The 21,403-nt window shown below is 35.2% G+C and overlaps 3 protein-coding genes across 4 annotated transcripts; 2 read left to right on the top strand and 1 right to left on the bottom strand.

Moving 5' to 3' along the window:
• Nucleotides 1-1,333: 1,333 nt before the first annotated feature.
• LOC110690854 (plasma membrane ATPase 4-like) lies at nucleotides 1,334-9,035 on the top strand. Of its 2 annotated transcripts, none has more exons than XM_021867738.1 (16): nucleotides 1,334-1,582; nucleotides 4,290-4,409; nucleotides 4,497-4,733; nucleotides 4,886-5,647; nucleotides 5,762-5,884; nucleotides 5,982-6,086; nucleotides 6,164-6,308; nucleotides 6,405-6,563; nucleotides 6,665-6,903; nucleotides 7,010-7,042; nucleotides 7,148-7,229; nucleotides 7,343-7,503; nucleotides 7,611-7,784; nucleotides 7,874-8,056; nucleotides 8,308-8,492; nucleotides 8,614-9,035. In XM_021867738.1, exons 1-16 carry the CDS (start codon nucleotides 1,529-1,531, stop codon nucleotides 8,705-8,707), a joined length of 2,856 nt encoding a protein of 951 aa, XP_021723430.1. In that variant the 5' UTR covers nucleotides 1,334-1,528; the 3' UTR covers nucleotides 8,708-9,035. The 2 variants fall into 2 exon arrangements, with proteins under 2 accessions (XP_021723430.1, XP_021723432.1); XM_021867740.1 differs by lacking the exon at nucleotides 1,334-1,582 and adding an exon at nucleotides 3,036-3,149.
• Nucleotides 9,036-9,524: 489 nt separating this feature from the next.
• LOC110690853 lies at nucleotides 9,525-12,230 on the top strand. The gene is made up of 3 exons (XM_021867737.1): nucleotides 9,525-9,795; nucleotides 10,201-10,368; nucleotides 11,830-12,230. The coding sequence occupies exons 1-3, from the start codon at nucleotides 9,647-9,649 to the stop codon at nucleotides 12,071-12,073; spliced, it is 561 nt and encodes a 186-aa protein (XP_021723429.1). The 5' UTR covers nucleotides 9,525-9,646; the 3' UTR covers nucleotides 12,074-12,230.
• A 6,293-nt stretch (nucleotides 12,231-18,523) lies between these two features.
• Nucleotides 18,524-21,308, bottom strand: LOC110690852 (nifU-like protein 3, chloroplastic). Its single transcript, XM_021867736.1, has 4 exons — nucleotides 20,702-21,308; nucleotides 20,486-20,609; nucleotides 19,483-19,781; nucleotides 18,524-19,049 (listed from the first exon to the last, which is right to left on the bottom strand). Exons 1-4 carry the CDS (start codon nucleotides 20,819-20,821, stop codon nucleotides 18,858-18,860), a joined length of 735 nt encoding a protein of 244 aa, XP_021723428.1. The 5' UTR covers nucleotides 20,822-21,308; the 3' UTR covers nucleotides 18,524-18,857.
• Nucleotides 21,309-21,403: the final 95 nt, after the last annotated feature.

The following is a 21,403-nucleotide window of genomic DNA, read 5'->3' as shown; positions in this document are numbered from 1 at the left end:
TGTACCCCTCAACCAGTACATAATAAGACGCATATACCCCTCCACTGGTACATGAAAAGATAATTATATTTGTTTATCTGGAGAATTGACTGGATATTGCTCATAATTTTATTAAATTAATTAATGTTCAACTATGTGCTATGTGAATGGGCCGTCGGATCGGATGAATAAAACTTGATTTATGTGGGATAGGGTGAGTGAATAAGAAACAAGTAAGGTTTCAAATTTGGTACCTTCTATCCAATTTTTGTTTGATATGAGTTTTAACATCTACACTCGCCCATTACCCATCAATCCATATTCATAATCATTTTCACTAATCAGATTTAGATCTATTTAGTTCACATCACAAAGTTTCTCCAATAGAAACCAATGTGAAATTGGTTACACTTTTCTTATTAATTATTTGTCTTTAATTTGTTCTCCAAGGACTTTTGGTATGTCTCCTAATAATATCTATTTACTTGTTGTATCAGACTCCTAATATCACAATAATCTCTCACATAATATCATTATCATTATAAATTATACAAATTTTTGTATGCGGCTGACCGTGGTGCGACAGGGGTTACTTGTAGGATGTTATTGGTTTTGTCAAGGGTTAATTGTAGGTGTTACTTGTATTCTGGGGTTACTTGTATGAGTATTCCTGGTTTTGGTCAGGGGGGACTGTAGGGTGTTACTGGTTTTGTCAGAGGTTACCTATAAGTGTTACTGGTTTTGTCAGAGGTTACCTGTAGGTGTTACTTGTATCTAGAGTTACTTGTATGGGTGTTACTGATTTTGGTCAAGGATTACTTGTAGATTGTTACTGGTTTGGTATGGGGTTATTTGTATGAGTTACTCAGAATACAAGTAACCCCATGGTACAAGTAACCCATACAAGTAACTTCATAATACAAGTAACACTAGAATACAAGTAACCCCTGCCGCACTGAAAAACCTCTGTATAAATTATTATCATTATATCATATCAATACTTTTACATCTCATCAATAAGCGCAAAATCTATCAAATTATACCCACTTGTTATCCTTATGAATGACGAGAACCAAACGACCTCTAGAGCTCTAGACTTCTAGGTACGTGACTATGTCTATTGCATGTCCTTTGTAGAAAACCAAACCTTGTTAATTCTAACTCCATTAAATTAAAGCCAATTTTGTTGAGTCATATGCTTCAATTCAACTCTCAAATGTCCAATTTCACAACAATATTAATCAGCGCACGATCAATTCTAACTCTATTAAATAATTGATGTTTCAATAATTATGACCCCTATGAAATGTTGTCACAACTTTTTCATTAATTTAATTTAATTATTTGGATTGACTAAGACTACTATGGGTTGTTAATACTTGTATTTTTTTTTCATATATATACGAGAATGCAATATTCTTTTGGTATTATGATTAAAATCATAAGAAAAAAAAAATTCACTTTGGGTTTTCTCTCTTTGTTATTTTCTGATATTTTCTCTTTATTTTTTTTTCTTTAAACTTTTTTTTTCTTCTCTTTTTTATAAACTATGGCTAACAAAGCCATCGATTTTGAAGGCCTCAAGAATGAGGAAGTTGATCTGGTAATGCTTCTTCATTCAATCCCTTTTGCTTTCCTTAATTTTATTTTAGTTTGATTTCTTAAGTTTTTATGCATGGAGTAGTTTGTGAAATTAATTGGTACAAATTAAATTTATATTTTCGAGTTTGTTTATCCTATAGGTTGATGCTCATAATCTGATTATATATACAAGCATTTTGACATTATTATAAGTGAGATGTTACACGATCATTTAAGTGCACGTAAAAATAGCTATTTTCAAAAGTTTTACTTGCAAAAAATTGTTTGATTGACGCAAAAAGTGAGTATGTAGGAATCAATATAAGAAGACATGAAAAGTTGAAAACCAAACCAATTAATACCTCAAGCTATTCATTACATTTTAATGCTAGCATTATAACACAATTTTTGCAATGAATTTATTTCTTCTTCAAAAATGTTTAAATAGACTCCACAATTAATGGTTTCATTAGAAGTTAGAGTGATCAACCTCCCTTTTTTTTTGGTTATTATATTGATTGATGTTATTAACGCAACTATATATAAAAACTTATTATTGTCTTCATGAGAATATATTTGTATAAGAAAGCAATTCATAAACATGATTATTGAAACTCTAAAGTTATATAAGTTCATATAATCTGCAACGAAGAACCATCATAAAATTACAACGGCTTATGAAAATTGTCTTAGCTTTTAAATTTTGCGAATGGTTTTTATCACCTGTTGTAGACAAACCATTGTAACTTGACCATTTTGTAGTAGTACTTGGCATTAATATATCCATTGGAGATATCAGGTACAAAGTATATTACTCCATATTAGGCTCTTTCCAAGTTGTAAGCTTGTGATCACGTTGTTTCTTTTTGTATAGTTTGTAGTAAAGAACTAAAGATGTAATATAAGGTCTCTTTCAAGATATTTCTTAAGCCGGCTCATAAAAAAAAAGGGACTTTGTAAATGTTTGGTTGACCTTTTTTCATCTACAATACGACAATCTAAAAAACCTTCTAAAATTGTTCAAAAATTACTACAGTAAATAATTTTAATTAAGCAAAAAAATGAACCTTGATTTTATTAATGCAAATTACAAAGTATAGAGCTCATCTGAGAGTAAAGTAATGGTCGACTAGTTGTAACATATAAAATTAATCCTAGTATTTTATTTTTAAAACTATAGATTAAATTTTCAAAAGCAACCTTAAAAGTTACCTCTAATTTAATATTTTTAACTTTTCATAAAAGCTACTTCCACAGCTAAAAGCTACCCTAATCATTACTTTGCCAAATACTCATATTTTTTGTTTAGTAATTCTTTAACCAAGTCAAACCATTAAAACTACCTTAAAGCTACTCAAAAACTACCGCCGAACACGCCCTAGACTTGTGAGTAGTTTATCCACTTGGCATAGTGATTAGTGAGGTAAAAATAAACTCAAAATTGAGGTATTTCTAGTTTCTAGTTTTCTACCCTCCCTCGTCTTTCTTCCCCAAAAATCCAATCACCCAGCAATGGAAAACAAATTGGAAGCTAAAATTGAAATAAATTTGATTTTGATGAAATCAAGGAGATACAAGACGATCTTCAGGTGTTTGTCAAACCCATTTCCTATCTTTGCAATCACTAATTTTAATTTAGTAATTTTGTTTTATAAATGTAATGTATTGCCGAAAATTTGAAATTCTTCTAATCATCTGATGAAATGTCATTTGTTTTACCTAAGTGTTGATGCTTATCTCTCTTATTGGAAGCATTTGATTGTAGTATAAAATGATTATTTTGGTTGTTTATAATCGTTGTGCTAAACAAAATTCTGATTGTGGGAATTTTTATTTTTGGGTATTTTATGATGAAATTGGTAATTTAGATAATGGGAAATAAGGGGATAATATAAGTAGTTCATTGAAATATTGTCAAAATAATTGAATAAGGAGTAACATTGTACTCCATTTGTTTCATTATGTTTATCACATTTAGAAATTTCTTAATTATTTGAAGAAAATAATTTTGACTCGGATTATTCATCGAAGTATTATACCCAGTAGAATAAAAAAAATAATATAAAAAAAAGGAATTTTGATGCATAATTTTCAACTTTTCAATTTTTTTTTTTTTTTTATCATTCGGATTATAATGAGACCAACATTAGGGAATGTAGGGAGTGATAAATTTGCGTGATGGACTTATACCTTAGATTTTGTTAGAATCGTTTTAATGTATAGTTTTCGATTATCAACTTTGACATTAGCAAATATGCTGATCAAATAGTGCAGATTTTTTCGGAACTCAAATGTGGTGTGCATATTATTGGTCAAAATTTGAAAATTTCCGTGATTTATTTTCAACTCGGAAACCTAAATTTGAACATTAAGAAAATCTTTTAACATTTGCCTCATCATTCAAATTCTTGTAAAAAATAATACACTATTTCTGCTCATAGAAGTGCTATGTAAACAACTTATGGGTGTATAATGCATTTAAGTTACCAGCCTAAAATTTAGTTTAGCATAAGATTTATAATTAAATGCATTGCAACTCTCTTTGATTCACGTTCAATTAGTGGAAAAGACAATGGGAACATGTAACTTGTTACAAACTATCCATAAATTCTATAGAAGACGATGTCTTTAGAGGTTTCCAAGAGTTGTAGGTAGAGGCTTAATACAAGAACTTCTGTTTGTTTAGTCTGTAGGATTACTTTAACTTAAAATTGAATGGTTTTTCACAGGAAAAAATTCCAATTGAAGAAGTCTTTCAGCAGCTGAAATGTACTAGGGATGGTTTAACCACCCAGGAAGGAAATGAGAGGATCCAAATATTTGGACCCAACAAGCTGGAAGAGAAAAAGGTACTTGATAAGAATACTTTCTGTTCAATACTAGCTTAGTTTATTATTTATTTTATTGACATCATTCGGTTATAATGAATACAACAGGAAAATAAATTCCTCAAATTTCTTGGATTTATGTGGAACCCCTTGTCATGGGTCATGCAAGCTGCTGCTATTATGGCCATAGCACTTGCTAATGGAGGTGGAAAGCCACCAGATTGGCCGGATTTTGTTGGTGTCGTCTGCTTGTTGGTCATCAATTCTACTATATCATATATTGAAGAGAACAATGCAGGAAATGCTGCAGCTGCGCTCATGGCTAATCTTGCTCCAAAGTGTAAGGTAAGATTTGTGGCGAACTGGCAATTATAAGCTTGTGTAATTGAGGTTATCTTTCATGTCAATCAGACATATGGAAAGGCCATGTACTACTCCCTCATCTTTTGTTGTTGCTTATTTCCTTTTTTTTTTGGTTCTCTTTGGATGGAGTGCAGTTGCTAAGGGATAACAAATGGAGTGAATCAGAAGCTGCATTGTTGGTACCTGGAGACATCATCAGCATCAAATTGGGTGACATTATCCCTGCTGATGCACGTCTTCTTGAAGGTGATGCCTTGAAGGTTGATCAGTCTGCTCTTACCGGAGAAACATTTCCTGTTACCAAGAACCCTGGGGATGAAGTTTTCTCTGGATCAACATGTAAGCAAGGTGAGCTTATGGCTGTTGTTATTGCCACTGGTGTCCACACCTTCTTTGGGAAGGCAGCTCATCTTGTTGACAGCACCAACAATGTTGGTCATTTCCAGAAGGTTCTTACCTCCATTGGTAACTTCTGCATTATCTCCATTGCGGTGGGTATGGTGATTGAGATCATCGTAATGTATCCAATCCAGCGTCGTAAGTACAGGGATGGAATCCATAATCTGTTGGTTCTCTTGATCGGTGGTATCCCAATTGCCATGCCTACAGTGTTGTCTGTAACTATGGCTATTGGGTCCCACAGGCTGTCTCAACAAGGAGCTATTACAAAGAGAATGACTGCCATTGAGGAAATGGCTGGTATGGATGTGCTCTGCAGTGACAAGACTGGTACCTTGACTCTCAACAAGTTGAGTGTTGACAAGAACTTAATTGAGGTATTTAGCAAGGGCATGGATAAGGAGCATGTTCTCCTCCTTGCTGCAAGGGCCTCACGTGTTGAGAACCAAGATGCTATTGATACTTGCATGGTTGGAATGCTTGCTGACCCCAAAGAGGTAATGCTGTTATTGTCTTGGTAATCTGTGTATCTAGGAATACAGGTCTATATTGTGTAAACGGTTTAATATTTCAGGTGGTTGATTTTTTGAATCTTGAATGTTGATATGTAGGCTAGAGCTGGAATTACGGAGGTGCACTTTCTTCCATTCAATCCTGTGGAAAAAAGAACTGCTTTGACTTACATAGATGCTAGTGGAAACTGGCATAGAGCTAGTAAAGGTGCACCTGAGCAGGTAAAATTACGTTCTTTTAGATGTGAGTTTATGCTCTTCAAAACGTTTCTTTCTTTTTGGGCTACAAATATGCGATTCTTTATTTTTCATTATGCAGATTCTTGACTTGTGCAATTGCAATGATGCCATCAGAAAGAGGGTTCATGAGGCGATTGAGAAATTTGCTGAACGTGGTCTTCGTTCATTGGGTGTAGCAAGACAGGTTCGAAGATAAAGATAATGTAAACAGCTTCTGCTTATTAAATTAGGCAGGCTTATAACCTTAATCTAATTTTGCAGGAAGTGCCTGAAAAGAACAAGGAATCTCCAGGTGCACCATGGGAATTTGTTGGTTTGTTGCCACTTTTTGATCCTCCAAGGCATGACAGTGCTGAAACCATTCGCAGGGCCCTCAACCTCGGTGTCAATGTCAAGATGATTACAGGTAAGTTGATCATCATATAATGATTCTTAAATTGTGGTCATCACTTATAGATAACCTGGTTGTAGTTTTCATTAAATTTTTTGTTCAACACTACAGGTGATCAACTTGCCATTGGTAAGGAAACTGGTAGAAGACTTGGTATGGGAACAAATATGTACCCATCGTCTGCTTTGCTTGGAAAAGACAAAGATTGTGCCGGCCTTCCTGTTGATGAGTTGATTGAGAAAGCTGATGGTTTTGCTGGAGTATTCCCAGGTGAGAATTTTCTGTATATCAAATATTGAAACTGGGGATTACAGTAAAGTAGTAAACTCATATTCTATAATCAAGCCTAACTCCCTATGTTTGTTGTGCAGAGCATAAATATGAAATCGTCAAGATATTGCAAGAGAAGAAGCACATTGTTGGAATGACCGGGGATGGTGTCAATGATGCCCCTGCATTGAAGAAGGCAGATATCGGTATTGCAGTTGACGACGCAACTGATGCTGCAAGAAGTGCTTCTGACATAGTTCTCACTGAGCCTGGTCTTAGTGTTATCATCAGTGCTGTGCTAACCAGCAGGTCTATTTTTCAGAGGATGAAAAACTACACTGTGGGTTTTGTTTACTTTTTCTTTTTCTTTCTTTCTCCTTGCAAGCCTCTAATTTTAGCTTTTATAGTCTAAACTTCTGTTTCTTATTTTTTCGTTTTGGATGCAGATTTATGCTGTCTCCATCACAATCCGTATTGTGGTATGTATATTCCACATTGTCACACAGTCCTGGATTAAGTTATGTGCTGATAAACAATTTCTTTTTTTCTTTCTATTTTAATTTTGTATAATTTTAACAATGTAGGTCGGTTTTTTACTTATCGCTTTGATCTGGAAATTTGACTTCTCACCCTTCATGGTTTTGATTATTGCTATCCTAAACGATGGTAAGAATCTTCGAAATTGATCAACTTGGTTTAAGTTCTGTAGTCATATTTATGTTTTCTTTTATGAAAGAACACCTTATTGCCATCCTGAACCATCTTTCTTCTTCTTCAAGGAACAATAATGACTATTTCAAAGGATCGAGTCAAGCCATCTCCACTGCCTGATAGCTGGAAGCTCAATGAAATATTTGCCACTGGAATTGTTCTTGGAGGTTACCAAGCCTTGATGACTGTCATTTTCTTCTGGATTATGAGTGACACCGACTTCTTTTCTGTATGTAATTGTTTATATTTCATCCTTGGAAAAAAAGATATCCATTTTACAAAATATATTCATACTAAATCTCACATTATCTACTGCCTGTGCCCTCTATCATGTAGGACAAATTTGGTGTAAGAAGCTTGAGAGACAGTCGCGAGGAAATGATGGCTGCTCTATATCTCCAAGTGAGTATCATAAGTCAAGCCCTCATTTTTGTGACCCGGTCTCGCAGCTGGTCCTTTGTTGAGCGTCCTGGTATGATGTTGATGATAGCTTTTGCGATTGCTCAGCTGGTAAGAATTGGTTTGATTAGCCCTTATATCCCTACATGTATATAAATGAAGTCTAAACTGTTATGGTTTGTGGATAATTTTTCTTTCAGGTGGCAACTGTTATTGCTGTATATTTTACCTGGGGTTTTGCTGACATCAAAGGATGTGGATGGGGATGGGCTGGTGTAGTTTGGGTCTACAACATAGTTACTTATTTCCCACTCGACATACTCAAGTTTGCCATTCGCTACATCTTGAGTGGAAAGGCATGGCTCAACCTGTTTAACAGCAAGGTGCGTGATCTCCTATCAAGTACTCATGTCTAGTTCAAAATAATGCGTACATAGCCATAACTCCATAAGTACATTCCCTTAGCTATATAGTCTGGCGTAAGTTGAGTGATTGAAAAGTATTGATATTAGATAACAACGTGATAGGATCATAATAGTAAAGGAAGCAACATATTTTGGATAATAATGCTAAATTGCTAATGTAGTCATATTGAGTTTATTGACTAAAGTGTAATAAATGATGGTGCACACAGACTGCGTTTTCCAACAAGAAAGATTTTGGAAAAGAAGAGAGGGAAGCTCACTGGGCTGAAGCGCAGCGGACACTACATGGGCTTCAACCACCCGAGGCTTCTTCCACCCTCTTCAGTGACGGTGCCAGCTACAGGGAACTCTCCGAGATTGCTGAGCAAGCCAAAAGGCGTGCTGAAGTTGCAAGGTGGGAATGAATACTGCATACTTTACTTGTTTCCATGTTTAGGAACTTGAATATATATATATATATATATATTTTTTTTTTTTTTTTTTACAAATAATAAGTTTCCTTTATATGAATGTAGGCTTCGTGAGTTGCACACGCTTAAAGGACATGTTGAGTCAGTGGCGAAGCTCAAGGGCCTAGACGTCCCCCAAAATTCTAACTACACTGTCTGAAAAACTTAAGTGAGCGAGAGAGCAAGCTAAGAGATCAAGACCTCCGTAAGGGGGTGTGTAGTTGATGACGAAGACGTTTGCTGATTGAGTGATGCTTTAAGAGCAGGGACTAAGTTAAAAGGCCCCAAGTAGTGCAGAAGTTTGTGCATGAAAGTTTATGGAGAACAATTAATTTTATGATGTAAAAGTGTCTCCTAAAACAGACCAATTTTTTTTGTTATGATTATTTTTTATTGTTATAACATACTCCATATCTTATTTGATGTTTCTCTGGAAGTTCAACTAATTTAATAAATTTATTTGATTTTATTCTGAATTTCAACTAGTTAAAATATGAAGAATATTCACTTAATCACTTTACATTATCAATAGTGTGTGCGATGTTAATATTGATGCGTTACCGTTAATATGCAAACCTTAGAGAGTAAATGAGTTGCAGTTCGTATAATATTGACCGAGCAACCCCTTTAACGCTAACGAAATCCTAATATTAACCTCTATAACACTAACGAATTAACTCCTATTATGACTGGCCATAATTTGTGGTTTTTTTATAAAAAAAATTAATTTTCAAAATTGTCTACACATTATTGAAATAATATTGTTTTATTAAGGTATACAAGATTAACTACAAAATTCCAATGGACTAGAGCAAAACAAGTGTTTAATTTATAAATCATCACATATTTATTTTTTCAAATAAAATGCAAAATAGACAAAATTCTTGAAAAAAAATTATCATCCATTATCCATCTGCCACGTGTGAATATTGCTTATCATGGAAAGTTGAGTGATCCAAATTAAAAATGGACACCAAAAAAAATAAGTCACATACTGGTAAAATCCCCAGTTATTCAACTGAAAACAAGAGAAAAATCAACTTGATAATTGCCACTAATATATTTTTCCCAGTAGAAATTTGAAGAAGAAGGTGAAAAAATGATAATGGGATCTTTGCAAAAGAGTTTCTTCTCAAACCCACTACTAATTCAAACCCAGAATCATAAACCCAGAACCCCAATTTCATTTTTCATTGTTTCCTGCAAATACCCACCAAATGATCACCACAATCAAACTGATTCTTCAAGGTAAAATTTTTTCAACTTTTTTTTTTCTTTTTTTGAGATAATTAATTTTGATAATCTAGTTCTTGTATAGTGTAGTAGTTAAGTTTTGTGAATGTATGGAATGTCAGAATGATTTTTTAGTGTAATTATGGCTACTTTTCTTGCTTTATGTTTTTGGTTTAATTTTCTGATAATTGCTTGAATATTTAGTTCAATTTTTTTATCAAAGTGTTTTTTTCAAAGTGAATTGCTATTTTTCTTGCTTTTCCTGATACATTCCTGAGTAGCAATTAGTCTTTGTGTAATTTTTTGGGGAAATAAAAAAGCTAATTTCTTGCTACTAATTTTGGGTTATTTCCCATAAAATTAATTGATAATTCTATATTTCTAATTTGATGAATAATTTTGTTATTTTTGGGTGGTCAGGAAAATAGAGAAGCAGTTGGCAAAGCTAGCAATAGTAACATTGGCAGCAGGACTATTGACTGTTGGATCAGTTGGTGATGCTTTTGCTGCCAAGTCTGGTGGTCGTGTTGGTGGTCAGGCTTTCCGTTCTTCGGCTCCTCGTGCTTCTTCTCCTAGAGTTAATTCTAGGTATAATCTTATTACCCTTATTACTTTTTAGCTTTAAATTTTTTTTATTGTTGGGTTTTCAAGCTTCGAATTGCATGGATTATACTTAAATGCCTCCATTAGTTGTCATGTTATGTAAACTTGATGCATTTTGTATTATAAGTATAATGGAAATGATGGTCAGTTTGCGACTCTAGGGATAAGGTTGTGTACATTTGATACTACCGGTGATGCTGGTTGAAGTGTTGTGATATTGACTATGATTTAGTTCTTATTGAGGTCAGGATGAATGATTTTTGAATTTACATTGAGTGTTTGTCAAGTTATGTGATGAGGAAATGTATTTGTATGAGGAACTTTGGTGTTCTTGATGATTTGTGCAAAAAGTGTAGTATACTTTGACATCATAACTGGAAAGTTCTGTGATTTATTCATACAAAAATGTGTTGCTAATTTATATTGTGTTGAAGTCTTGATCAACTTCAGCGTTGTGGTATGTTATCTGTTTGTAAGGAAGTGTACTTTATTTCAATTCCAAATCTAAAACGACTAAATGAGTACAATCAATACCTGTTATGACTTAAGAGAGCATCCACTGACCTATAACATGCTACAAAACTTTTGGTGCGCATTTAAGTTAATTCTATTCGAAAGCAGCTCTTGCATTATCCTGGAAAGTCCTCATGGCATTCTTTAACATTAAAATAAGAGTTTAGCTCAGTGGAGTCATCATCTCATTTACTTCAAAGGGTTTAAACTGTAGCCATACATGTGTTGGAATCGGAAGTAAAATGTTCTGATTATAACTCTTACTAAATGATCTTGTTCTATTTCTGATGCAGTAATGCTGAATGGTTATGTATACATGACTTTTTTGCTGTAGGGTCATGAGTTCTGAAGTTTGATGTAGGCAAACATTTAGTGAATGTGAATATTATCTTGAACCTTGATTAATCATGAGGCCATTTTGGCTTAAGAAGCAAGTGCTCTCATCTGAAGATTTTTACGCCATTATTAGGCTAAGTGGAATGAAATTCACAGTACCATCTCCTTGTATGACAACCCCTGTACTGAATTAATAATTTAATAGAATCCTCTGCAAATTCCTTCTTTAGTGGCATAACCTTGTGTTTCAAGCTGTAAGCAATGTATCATGCAGAAATCAGTGCACGTGTACTGATAGTTGGACATTTAGTAGATTTTGATTGGACTTCCTAGAGAACTCACAAGAGAAAGGGTATGATATGGAGGTTAATTTGGCCAGACATATCACATCCTAAGTCATTTGGAAATTAAACATGACTATTTGAGTATTATTTGTGGACGGAAGGAATTAGCTTTGGTATATTTATAATCGAGATCCAAAGAAGAATATTAATATTGGAAGAAGTATAGGATACCAGTAAAGAATGATCAGCTATACAATTTTTTGGTTGGAGTGTGTGTCTCTTTATTTTGATAATTTATGTTCTTTTTCGGCAGGACCAACATCTATGTGAATCCACCTGTAGCTCCACCACTTGTTGGTGGCTATGGATTTGGCCCTGGTATCCCATACTATGGTGGATGGGGTTGGTCGCCATTTTCATTTTTTGCCCCAGGCCCCAGTGTAGTGGTTGGCATTGGTGGTGGATTTGACCTGCTTGTCTTGTTCATGGTTTTTGGAGCGGTTTCAGCTGTTGTTAGGAGGTTACTTAGACCTAGGGAAGAAGAGGATGATTATTAGAGCAGAAGATAGCCAACCGAAGGACTCCATGAAGTTGATGATGTATAATTGTATATGACTGATGTTTTGCTACTCAGATTACATATGTAGGTGTAATTATTCCTGAAATTCGAGTATTATCCAGATATTATAAAATACACGTATTGTTTTGCCTCCACTGTTGTTCTGCTTCCATTGCTTTGAGATGAACTCCCAGAACAGGATTACAGGCATACAATTTTTTGCACTTTGGAAAATCTAGTTGCTATGTGCTGCAGGATCTGAAGTATCTGCCTTGTTGGGTATTTGGGTAGAATGACTTCCATTGCAGATTTGCAGGCATACTCAAATTCCGAAATGGGCTAATGGTATTGAAAAATCACTTGAAAGTTGTTTGTGTGATTAATCCTAAACCTCCAAAATTTCTCAAAAAGCGTGGATATTAGACTTCAATTTTGGAATTTTTTGACTTTTTTTCACCCGAAAATAAAAATTGCCGAAATATTTACCATGGTTCCTAATACCCTCCGGGAGTCCAATTGGTTGGGTGGAACCATCCAATTTGCCTTTAAACGACCAATTTACCGATTTACAACTTGTATCGATTTCATTAACTGAAACTTACCACGAACATTTATGACAAAATATAATGATCATATATGGATCCAAACGGCATTATATGACCCCAAGATTAATCCCCTAAAATCTAAAGGATTTTGGACACTGGGCCCCGAAACCTCAAAATTTTCTCAAAAGCGTGAATATTAGCTTTCAATTTTGGAATTTTTTTATTTTTCTTCGCCCTGAAATAAAAATTGCCGAAATGTTTACCATAGTCCCTAATATCCTCCGGGAGTCCAATTGGGTGGGTGGAACCATTCAATTTGCCTTTAAACGACCAATTTACCAGTTTACAACTTGCACCGATTAAATAAACTCAAGCCTACTACGACCATTTATGACAACATATAATGATCATATATGATTTCAAATGACATTATATGACCCCGAGATGTATCCCCTTAAATATCAAAACTTTTCGACACTGGGCCTCGAAACATCCCAAATTTCTCAAAAAGCATGGATTTCAATTTTGAAATTTTTTGACATTTTTTCGTCCGAAAATTAAAATTGCCGAAATGATTACCATGGTCCCTAATATCCTCTTGGAGTCCCATTGGGTGGGTGAAACCAACTAATTTGCCTTTAAACGACCAATTTACCAGTTTACAACTTGCACCGATTTCAATAACTCAAGCCTACCACAAACACTTATGACAACATATAATGATCATTTATGGTTCTAAACGGAATTATATGACCCCGATATGTATCCCCTAAAATCTCATTTCTTTTCGACACCAACCCCAAAACCTTCGAAATTTCACCGAAAGCATGAATATTTGCCTTCAATTTTGAAAATTTTTGACTCTTTTTTGCTCGAAAATAAAAATTGCCGAAATGTTTACCATGGTCCCTAATACCCTCCGGGAGTCCAATTGGGTGGGTGTAACCGACCAATTTGCCTTTAAACGGCCAATTTACCGGTTTACAACTTCACTGATTTCATTAACTCAAGCCTACCACTAACATCTATGTCAACATATAATGATCATATATGGTTCCAAACGGTACTATATGACCCCAAGATGTATTCCCTAAATTCTCAAGACTTTGCGACATCAGGCCCCGAAATTTCCAAAATTTCTCAAAAAACGTGGACATTAGCCTTCAATTTTTGAAATTTTGGACTTTTTTTCGACAGAAAATAAAAATTGCCGAAATATTTACCATGGTCCCTAGTACCCTTTGGGAGTCCAATTAGGTGGGTGGAATCATCCAATTTGCCTTTAAACGGCATATTTACCGGTTTATAACTTGCACCGATTTCATTAACTCAAGCTTACCATGAACATTTATGAAAACAAATAATGATCATATATGGTTCCAAACGACATTAAATGACCCCGAGATGTATCCCCTATAATTTCTAGACTTTTCGACACCGGGCCCGAATCCTCCAAAATTTCTCAAAAAGCGTGGATATTAGCGTTCAATTTTGAAAGTTTTGACTTTTTTTTGCCCAGAAATAAAAATTGCCGCAATGTTTACCATAGTCCCTTATACCGTCCGGGATTCCCATTGGGTGGGTGGAACCATCCAATTTGCCTTTAAACGACCAATTTACTGATTTACAACTTGCACTGATTTCATTAATTCAAGCCTACCACGAACATTTAAGACAACATATAATGATCTTATATGGTGCCAAACAACATTATATGACCCCGAGATGTATCCCCTCAAATTTCAAGACTTTTCGACACCAGGCCCTGAAACCCCCAAAATTTCTCAAAAAGCATGAATATTAGTCTTCAATTTTAGAATTTTTTGACTTTTTCCGCCCGGAAATAAAAATCGCCGAAATGTTTACCATGGTCCCAAATACCCTCCGGGAGTCCAATTGGGTGTGTGGAACCATTCAATTTGCCTTTAAATGGCCAATTTAATTACCGGTTTACAACTTGCACGAATTTCATTAACTCAAGTATATTACGAACATTTATGACAACATATAATGATCATATATGGTTCCAAACAGCATTATATGACCCCGAGATGTATCCCCTAAAATATTAATATTTTTCTACACCAGGCCTCGAAATCTCCAAATTTTCTCAAAAAGCGTGGATATTAAATTTTTTTATTTATTTTTTTCTCCCGAAAATAAAAATTACCGAAATGTTTACCTTGGTCCCTAATTCTCTCCGGGATTCCCTTTGGGTGGGTGGAACCATCCAATTTTCCTTTAAACGACCAATTTACCGGTTTACAACTTGCACCGATTTCATTAATTCAAGCCTACCACGAACATTTATGACAACACATAATGATCATATACGGTTCCAAACAACATTATATGACCTCGAGATGTATCCCATAGAATTTCAAGACTTTTTGAAACCGAGCCCATAAATTTTCAAAATTTCTCAAAAAACGTGGATATTAGCCTTCAATTTTGGAATTTTTTGACTTTTTTTCGCTCCAAAATAATAATTGCCGAAATGTTTAGCATGGTCCCTAATAACCTCCGGGAGTCCAATTGGGTGATCGGTGCAAGTTGTAAACCGGTAAATTGGACGTTTAAAAGCTAATTGAATGGTTCCACACATTATTTCTTTTTCTTTTCTTTTCTTTTCTCTTTTATTTTCTTTTAACCTTGTAATTATAAATACCCATTTTTGGGTTAGAGAGAGAAATAATTAGACAATTAGAATTAGACCATATATTTCTTAGCTTAGTTGAGAGCTTCTCTCTCTAGATCTAGGGTTAGTTTTAGGAGTAGATTTTAGAGAGAGAAAGTGAGGATTTTCAATGGTTATTTGAGAGGTTGAAGATTCAAGATAACAATTATATTAAAGATCTCCATTATCAATCAATGAAGATTTCTCAATCTCTCTCCTCTTTATTGCTTTATTTAATTTCATGTTTGTTTGAATTGATTTTGATGTTTGATGCTTGATTAGTATAGTTGTTCTTGATATATTGTGAATTCTTTATTTCTGTAGTTGATTGTTGATAGAAGATGATACTTGAGAAAAAAAATGGTATGCTCTTCCCAAGTTGTTGCAATTGACATGATTACTTGTTGATCCCCATTCCTAGTGTTTTATTTACTAGGTTACTTGTTTCGTTAGTTGTTAGTATTCTCTCTTACCTTCGTCTTTGACCAAGCTTAGGCGCATAATTAAAAGTGCTTGAACATTACCGTTCCTTTGGGTTCGACCCTTGACTTGCCTCTATACTCGTATTTAGGTTTGTTAAGTGTTTATAAATTTTGTTTGACCGAGGGAAGATTAAATAACGACCTAGTTATCCCCTCGTCAACAAAGCAGCCCGAGGCCGCGGCCGCGGCCAGCTCGCGACAAGTTACTGCTCGAAATCGACTGATTTAAGCTGAAGCCACCCCGTGCTCGCGACCAGCCTTTGGTTGCTGGCTGGGTTGATGTGCGCTAGCTGCTTGGTGGTGCAGCCTAGGTGCGTGGTTGCTGAAGCGTATGGCTGCTCGGGGTTGCTCCTTGCTGTCCGAGGCAGCTTGCTTGGGCTCCTAACTTGGCCGAGCTTGCTTGGCTTCAATTCCTGAACTTGGCTCCGTTGACTTCTCGGGATGCGCTTGAGCTTCCTCCTAGATGATTAAATCTCGGGAAACTCGACACACCTACAAAACAAGTCAAAGAAACGGAGAAGCGAGAGAAATAGCCGAGAAATGAATAAAATAATAAGAAAACCATTCAACGCACGCATTTCTCTAAACTTACACACAAACACACAAATCAAGCATTATTTCCTAGAACCACAACATAAAAGACTAAACACGAGCATAAAAATATGAAGAAAACCTAGTCTAAGAGTGTCATAAATGCCACGCATCAGAGGGCCTCAAAATCTTGATCGTACATACCCTCCAACCAGATTTGCATACCCTTCATTTAAGCACTAAGGGCATCTAAGTCGGAGTTATAATATTGGTGTTGTTGTTCTTGATGATGTTGTTGTTGTTGTTGTTGTGGAATTTGTTGTTGATGATGTTGTTGCGACTCTTCTTCTTCTTCTTCTTCTTCTTCTTCTTCTTCTTCTTCATCATCATCATAATAGGGTGGGCGGTGACTCAAGGGGATATGCCAAACATTCACCACATTCTCGCGGTGTTGCGAAGTCAAGGAGGGGTTAGGGAGATAGCACCAATGCGTGTTATCCCTAAGCCAATTAAACACCTCGTCATCATTGTTCTTTGCTAAAAACTGAATTTTCATTAATTACTTGATGTCGAGGTATAGAGAATCATCATCTCCCACCGGAGTACAAGACGACTAATAGTTATCGAGCTCAAGGTTGGTCACTAGCTTTGTGACCATGCTACCACATGGAATCTCGTCGGATTCCCTATCTTACAAACCTTGGCAATACTTCACAAAGGTGTACCCCAATTTAATTAACTTACACCGAACCCGACTTGAACCGAAATTGATCCATACCCGTTTTAACCCGTCAAAACCCAAATTTAACCCGACTTGTTACTAATCTGACCTTAATTCAACCCGACCCGAAATTAACCCAACCTGTTTCAAACCCAACTTGTTATTGACCTGACCCAAATTCAACCCGACTTGTTATTAACCCGACCTAAATTTTACTATACCTATTTCTAACCCAAACCAAAAATTCAACCCGATCTATTACTAACCCGACTTGAAATTAACACGACTTGTTATTGACCCGACCTAAATTCAATCCAAATTGTTCCTGACCCGATTTTAAATCACCTTAAAATGCAATTTAGACCACCTTATTATTATTGATCAAAGCATTTTGTCTTGGGAGACCAAGTCGGTCCAGGCCAGCAAAAGAAAGGAGCATCATTCTCAAATTTAAGAGTTAAATATAGTATATATTTGTTGTATGGTCAAAGGAAATAATTATATTCCTAAATTATGGAGTATAGTTTCCTTGTATATTGCCATATATATTATAGTCAAAGGAAATAATTAGCTTGATAAAAATGATAATTATCTATTTATAGTTAGTTGAACCCGAATATGACCTGACTTGGAAATGACCCGACCTGATTGTAATCTGCAAATTATTGACTTGAATCCGAGAATGACCCGACTTGGAAAATGACCCAATTTGATTATAACCCGCAAATTATTGACTTGAACCGAACCCGACTTGAACCCGAGAATGACTTGACTTGAAAATGACCCAACCTGATTATAATCCGCAAATTATTGACTTGAACCGAACCCAACTCAAACCCGAGAATGACCCAACCTGATTCTAACCTGCAAATTATTGACTTGAACCGAACCCGACTCGAACCCGAGAATTACCCTAACCCGTTTTAACTCGTGAAAACCCGCATTTAACCCGACCTATTGTTCACCCGACCCGTATGTAACCCGACCTGTTATTAACCCGACCTAAACCCGATAAGAAATATGAGCCGAAGTGACCCGACTCAAGCATGACCCAACCCAAACCCGACCCGTAGAGGTTATGGAATTAATCTAAATTGACCCGATCCGAGTTGACCCGACCCACTCTTACCCGACCCAAACCCGAGCCGTTTACCCGAATTGATAGCTCTAGTAATTATTATTCATGTATTCAAATAGAATAGATTTTGAAATGCTAATTGGGATTTTTGGCATACTCAGTGTATCCTATGCACAATGCTAAGTAGCTACACCAAATACCTCTTATTAAACTGGAAAGAGAGTTGGTTTCCTTAATCTAAAAGGCAAAAAATTGAAAAAAGGTTTAGATAGATTATTTATTTCTTTCAAAACAAATTATTTCATCCATAAATTTACGTCTAGGTTAGAAATGGTCCGAACACTTTCCCTGAATCAATTTTCGGATCATAATCACTCCAATGCTAAAAGGTATAAAATATGGGAGGTGGAAATGAAAGAAACAAATTCAAATGAAGGCCTTGAAGCCAATATATTGCAGATAACAAGCTCAGAAAACTTTGTTTCAATATAAATACAAGTAACCACTAAGAATTTTGTGGAACTATGCACTAAAAGTAACCCTTTCAAGAGAAATTTATATCCACTGCCTCGTACAATATGCAGTGTCTGGTAATCTACCAAGTATCGAGGGAGCAACTTATCATCTTAGAAACGTGAGCATTCCAAGGCAATCTTCTGAAATGAATTCTAACAGAGGGAAAAAAATGAACTTGGAAGTTCAGCTTCTCTCTGTCACCAACAAAATTCTGTTTCGTGGTTGGGAATGTCTATTCAATCAGCTGGACAGAAGCTATTAAAGGGATTTTCTCTCTTAGCTTCTGTGTAATGGCAACGCGTACTGTCATCACCCCAGCTGCAGGTCCATTGAGCCGCACTTTGACAACATAATCTTCAATTTTGTCGAGTTCAAGCACCCCACCTCCTGTGCCTGCTAAGTATGGCCTAATCTCGGCTAGAAGCTGAAGAAACAAAGTTGTATACTTCATTAGCAGAGCTTTACAGTTACATAATATGTGACTGCTCAAGTGTTCTACAGAAATAACCCCTTCAGAAAAAACTACAATTTTCTGTGAGGTGAAACATCAAGCATATATACGAGATTGCCTTTAAGCACGACTATTATTATATTTTTACATAAATCCCCTAATAATTCTATTTCTTATTGCATGTTTTTAACCAGTAAACCTCCTTAAACAAAGGTTCACATAGATCATTTTAGGCTCGAAAATGCAGGGGATATGGTATGAAAACAAAGCTAGTTCATGCCAATAATTAAAGCTAATTGACAAATGTACTAGCTTTCTCAAGTTCTCAACACTTAAAGTGAATAGATTGGAGAGGATGGCAAGGCCTAATTTCTTGGAAGATAAACTGCATTAGTCAGGTGCTCACCTTTTCGACATTTTCCTCATTGAGTTCCAGGCCAGTCTCGGTGTCTAGGATCTGTTCTACCTCCAAAATTTCAGGGATCTTATCACGAAGACGAGTTTCAATCCCCATCTTCAAAGTCATAGTTGAACTTGGGCATGACCCACATGCTCCTTCCAGCTTCAGCACTACTACCAAACCATCGATTTCGTGCAATGACACATTTCCTCCATCAGCCATAAGGCCAGGCCGCACCTCATCCAGCACCTTCTCCACATTCTCTTCGGTTAATGGAAGCACACAAGTTGGTGACACCACATTTCCTACAGTAAAGCACAACACATCGATAAAATGTACCATTAGTTGTAAAAGTTATGCCTCGGAGATAAAGTGCATATAGTACTTATCAAGCTCTTCTATAATAGAAACATGAATCTAAATACTACATTGATTCATTTGACTATGATCATATAATTCATATCAGACATCAGAATTACTCCGTAGGAAAAAAGGGATTTTTTACTGGCTCAATTACAACACCCTTGCAGTTCAATCATTCCAACTTCAATCAAACAATTAAAACCTTAATTTCATAAATGGTATCGGCTAAATGAATCAAACTTGATTATTTCATGTAGTCATCGACAAAAATCTTCCCCCTCCATCCCTTACAATCCAATGCTTCAATCATTCCAACTTCATATATATAACTTTTGTTACTCGTGTATTACAAAATTATCACTTGATTTACACCCCTTGTTAATCGAGGCCCCCATTTATTTAGGGACTCGTGCAATCACTCATATCCATTAATAAAAAATTGCCACTACGACTCGTGTAATTTGAACTAGCAATGCCACAACAAATTAGAAAAATCAAAGCAACATTATCAAGAATATATTTCTGACTATATTACTATCATCAGTTCATAACTTCAATGCAAAATTTCCTATTTCTAATAAATTTCAAAATCAAAGGTCTAAAAAACTAAAATAAATAAATAACATTGTGTATTCTTCTGACTTACCAGCTTGAATGTTCTTACGTACACAATTATCAAATTTAAAAAAATTGCTTGAAACAAATTGACCTCTGACATAACTGCTTTGTTTCCCAGAAAAAATGCTGCACTTTGAGTTACTTCTATGCACCTGCAAATAAATAAAGTAATCAAAATTAAGAATTAAATATGGGGATATAAAAATTCTGAAAAACCCAGAAAAATGAATGATAAAGTTTGAACCTTGACAAGAGAGAAAGCAGAAATTGGGAAATTTTTATGTTGATTTTGGTGATTATAAGAGGAAGAATGAATTAGTAATCTTTCTGGGTTTGGCTTATGAGCCACTGATAATACTCCCATATTTTCTGTTTCATTCTATTCAATAGAATCTGGTGACTCCCACCATTGATTAAAGGTTGATTTTAAAAAATTAAAATAAATGTAATTATGCAATGAAATGAAATGGAGAAAATGAAAGATGATATTTTTAGATAATTACAATAATCTAATTTGATGCAGGAAATTGATATTTTGAAACATTTTTTTTTTTAAAGTTATGATAGGATATTAGGATTTAATAGGTTTATAGTTGAGAAGGGTGGAGAGATTGCCACGTCACAATCTCATAGATAATTTTTTTTTTTAGGGAAATCTCATAGATAATTCAATTTTTATAAAGGTGTAAAAATGAGAAGTATCATATTTTCCATTTTTATTTGTCAATTATTACTTTTTTTTTTAATAGGGTCAATTATTACTTCATGCAACCTAGAGTAAATTATTTCATGCACCTAGAGGTATCAAGTTTGTGGCACACCAGTTTGTGGCACGTTTAAGTCGTGCACTCGCATAGGCCAGTCTATTACAATTTATCATCATATACGAAAGGTGTATATTTGAGGAATGGATATTGATACTCTTGGAAACGATATCAAATGTATG

The sequence above is a fragment of the Chenopodium quinoa genome, unplaced genomic scaffold (genome assembly GCF_001683475.1).
Source record: "Chenopodium quinoa cultivar QQ74 unplaced genomic scaffold, ASM168347v1, whole genome shotgun sequence".
Classification (NCBI taxonomy): Eukaryota; Viridiplantae; Streptophyta; class Magnoliopsida; order Caryophyllales; family Amaranthaceae; genus Chenopodium; species Chenopodium quinoa.
The sequence above is the reverse complement of the archived record's forward strand: the minus strand, read 5'-3'. Positions and strand labels throughout refer to the sequence as shown.

Bases quoted from the DNA above. Each gene is read 5' to 3' on its own strand.
- LOC110690854 (XM_021867738.1), top strand. From the start codon at position 1,529: ATGGCTAACAAAGCCATCGATTTTGAAGGCCTCAAGAATGAGGAAGTT. The intron at 1,583-4,289 runs GTAATGCTTCTT...GGTTTTTCACAG, and splicing joins AGAATGAGGAAGTTGATCTG to GAAAAAATTCCAATTGAAGA. The intron at 5,885-5,981 runs GTAAAATTACGT...TTCATTATGCAG, and splicing joins GTAAAGGTGCACCTGAGCAG to ATTCTTGACTTGTGCAATTG.
- LOC110690853 (XM_021867737.1), top strand. From the start codon at position 9,647: ATGATAATGGGATCTTTGCAAAAGAGTTTCTTCTCAAACCCACTACTA. The intron at 9,796-10,200 runs GTAAAATTTTTT...TTGGGTGGTCAG, and splicing joins AATCAAACTGATTCTTCAAG to GAAAATAGAGAAGCAGTTGG. The intron at 10,369-11,829 runs GTATAATCTTAT...CTTTTTCGGCAG, and splicing joins TCTCCTAGAGTTAATTCTAG to GACCAACATCTATGTGAATC.
- LOC110690852 (XM_021867736.1), bottom strand. From the start codon at position 20,821: ATGGGAGTATTATCAGTGGCTCATAAGCCAAACCCAGAAAGATTACTA. The intron at 20,610-20,701 runs GTTCAAACTTTA...ATTTATTTGCAG, and splicing joins CTGCTTTCTCTCTTGTCAAG to GTGCATAGAAGTAACTCAAA. The intron at 19,782-20,485 runs GTAAGTCAGAAG...GCTTTACTGTAG, and splicing joins ACGTAAGAACATTCAAGCTG to GAAATGTGGTGTCACCAACT.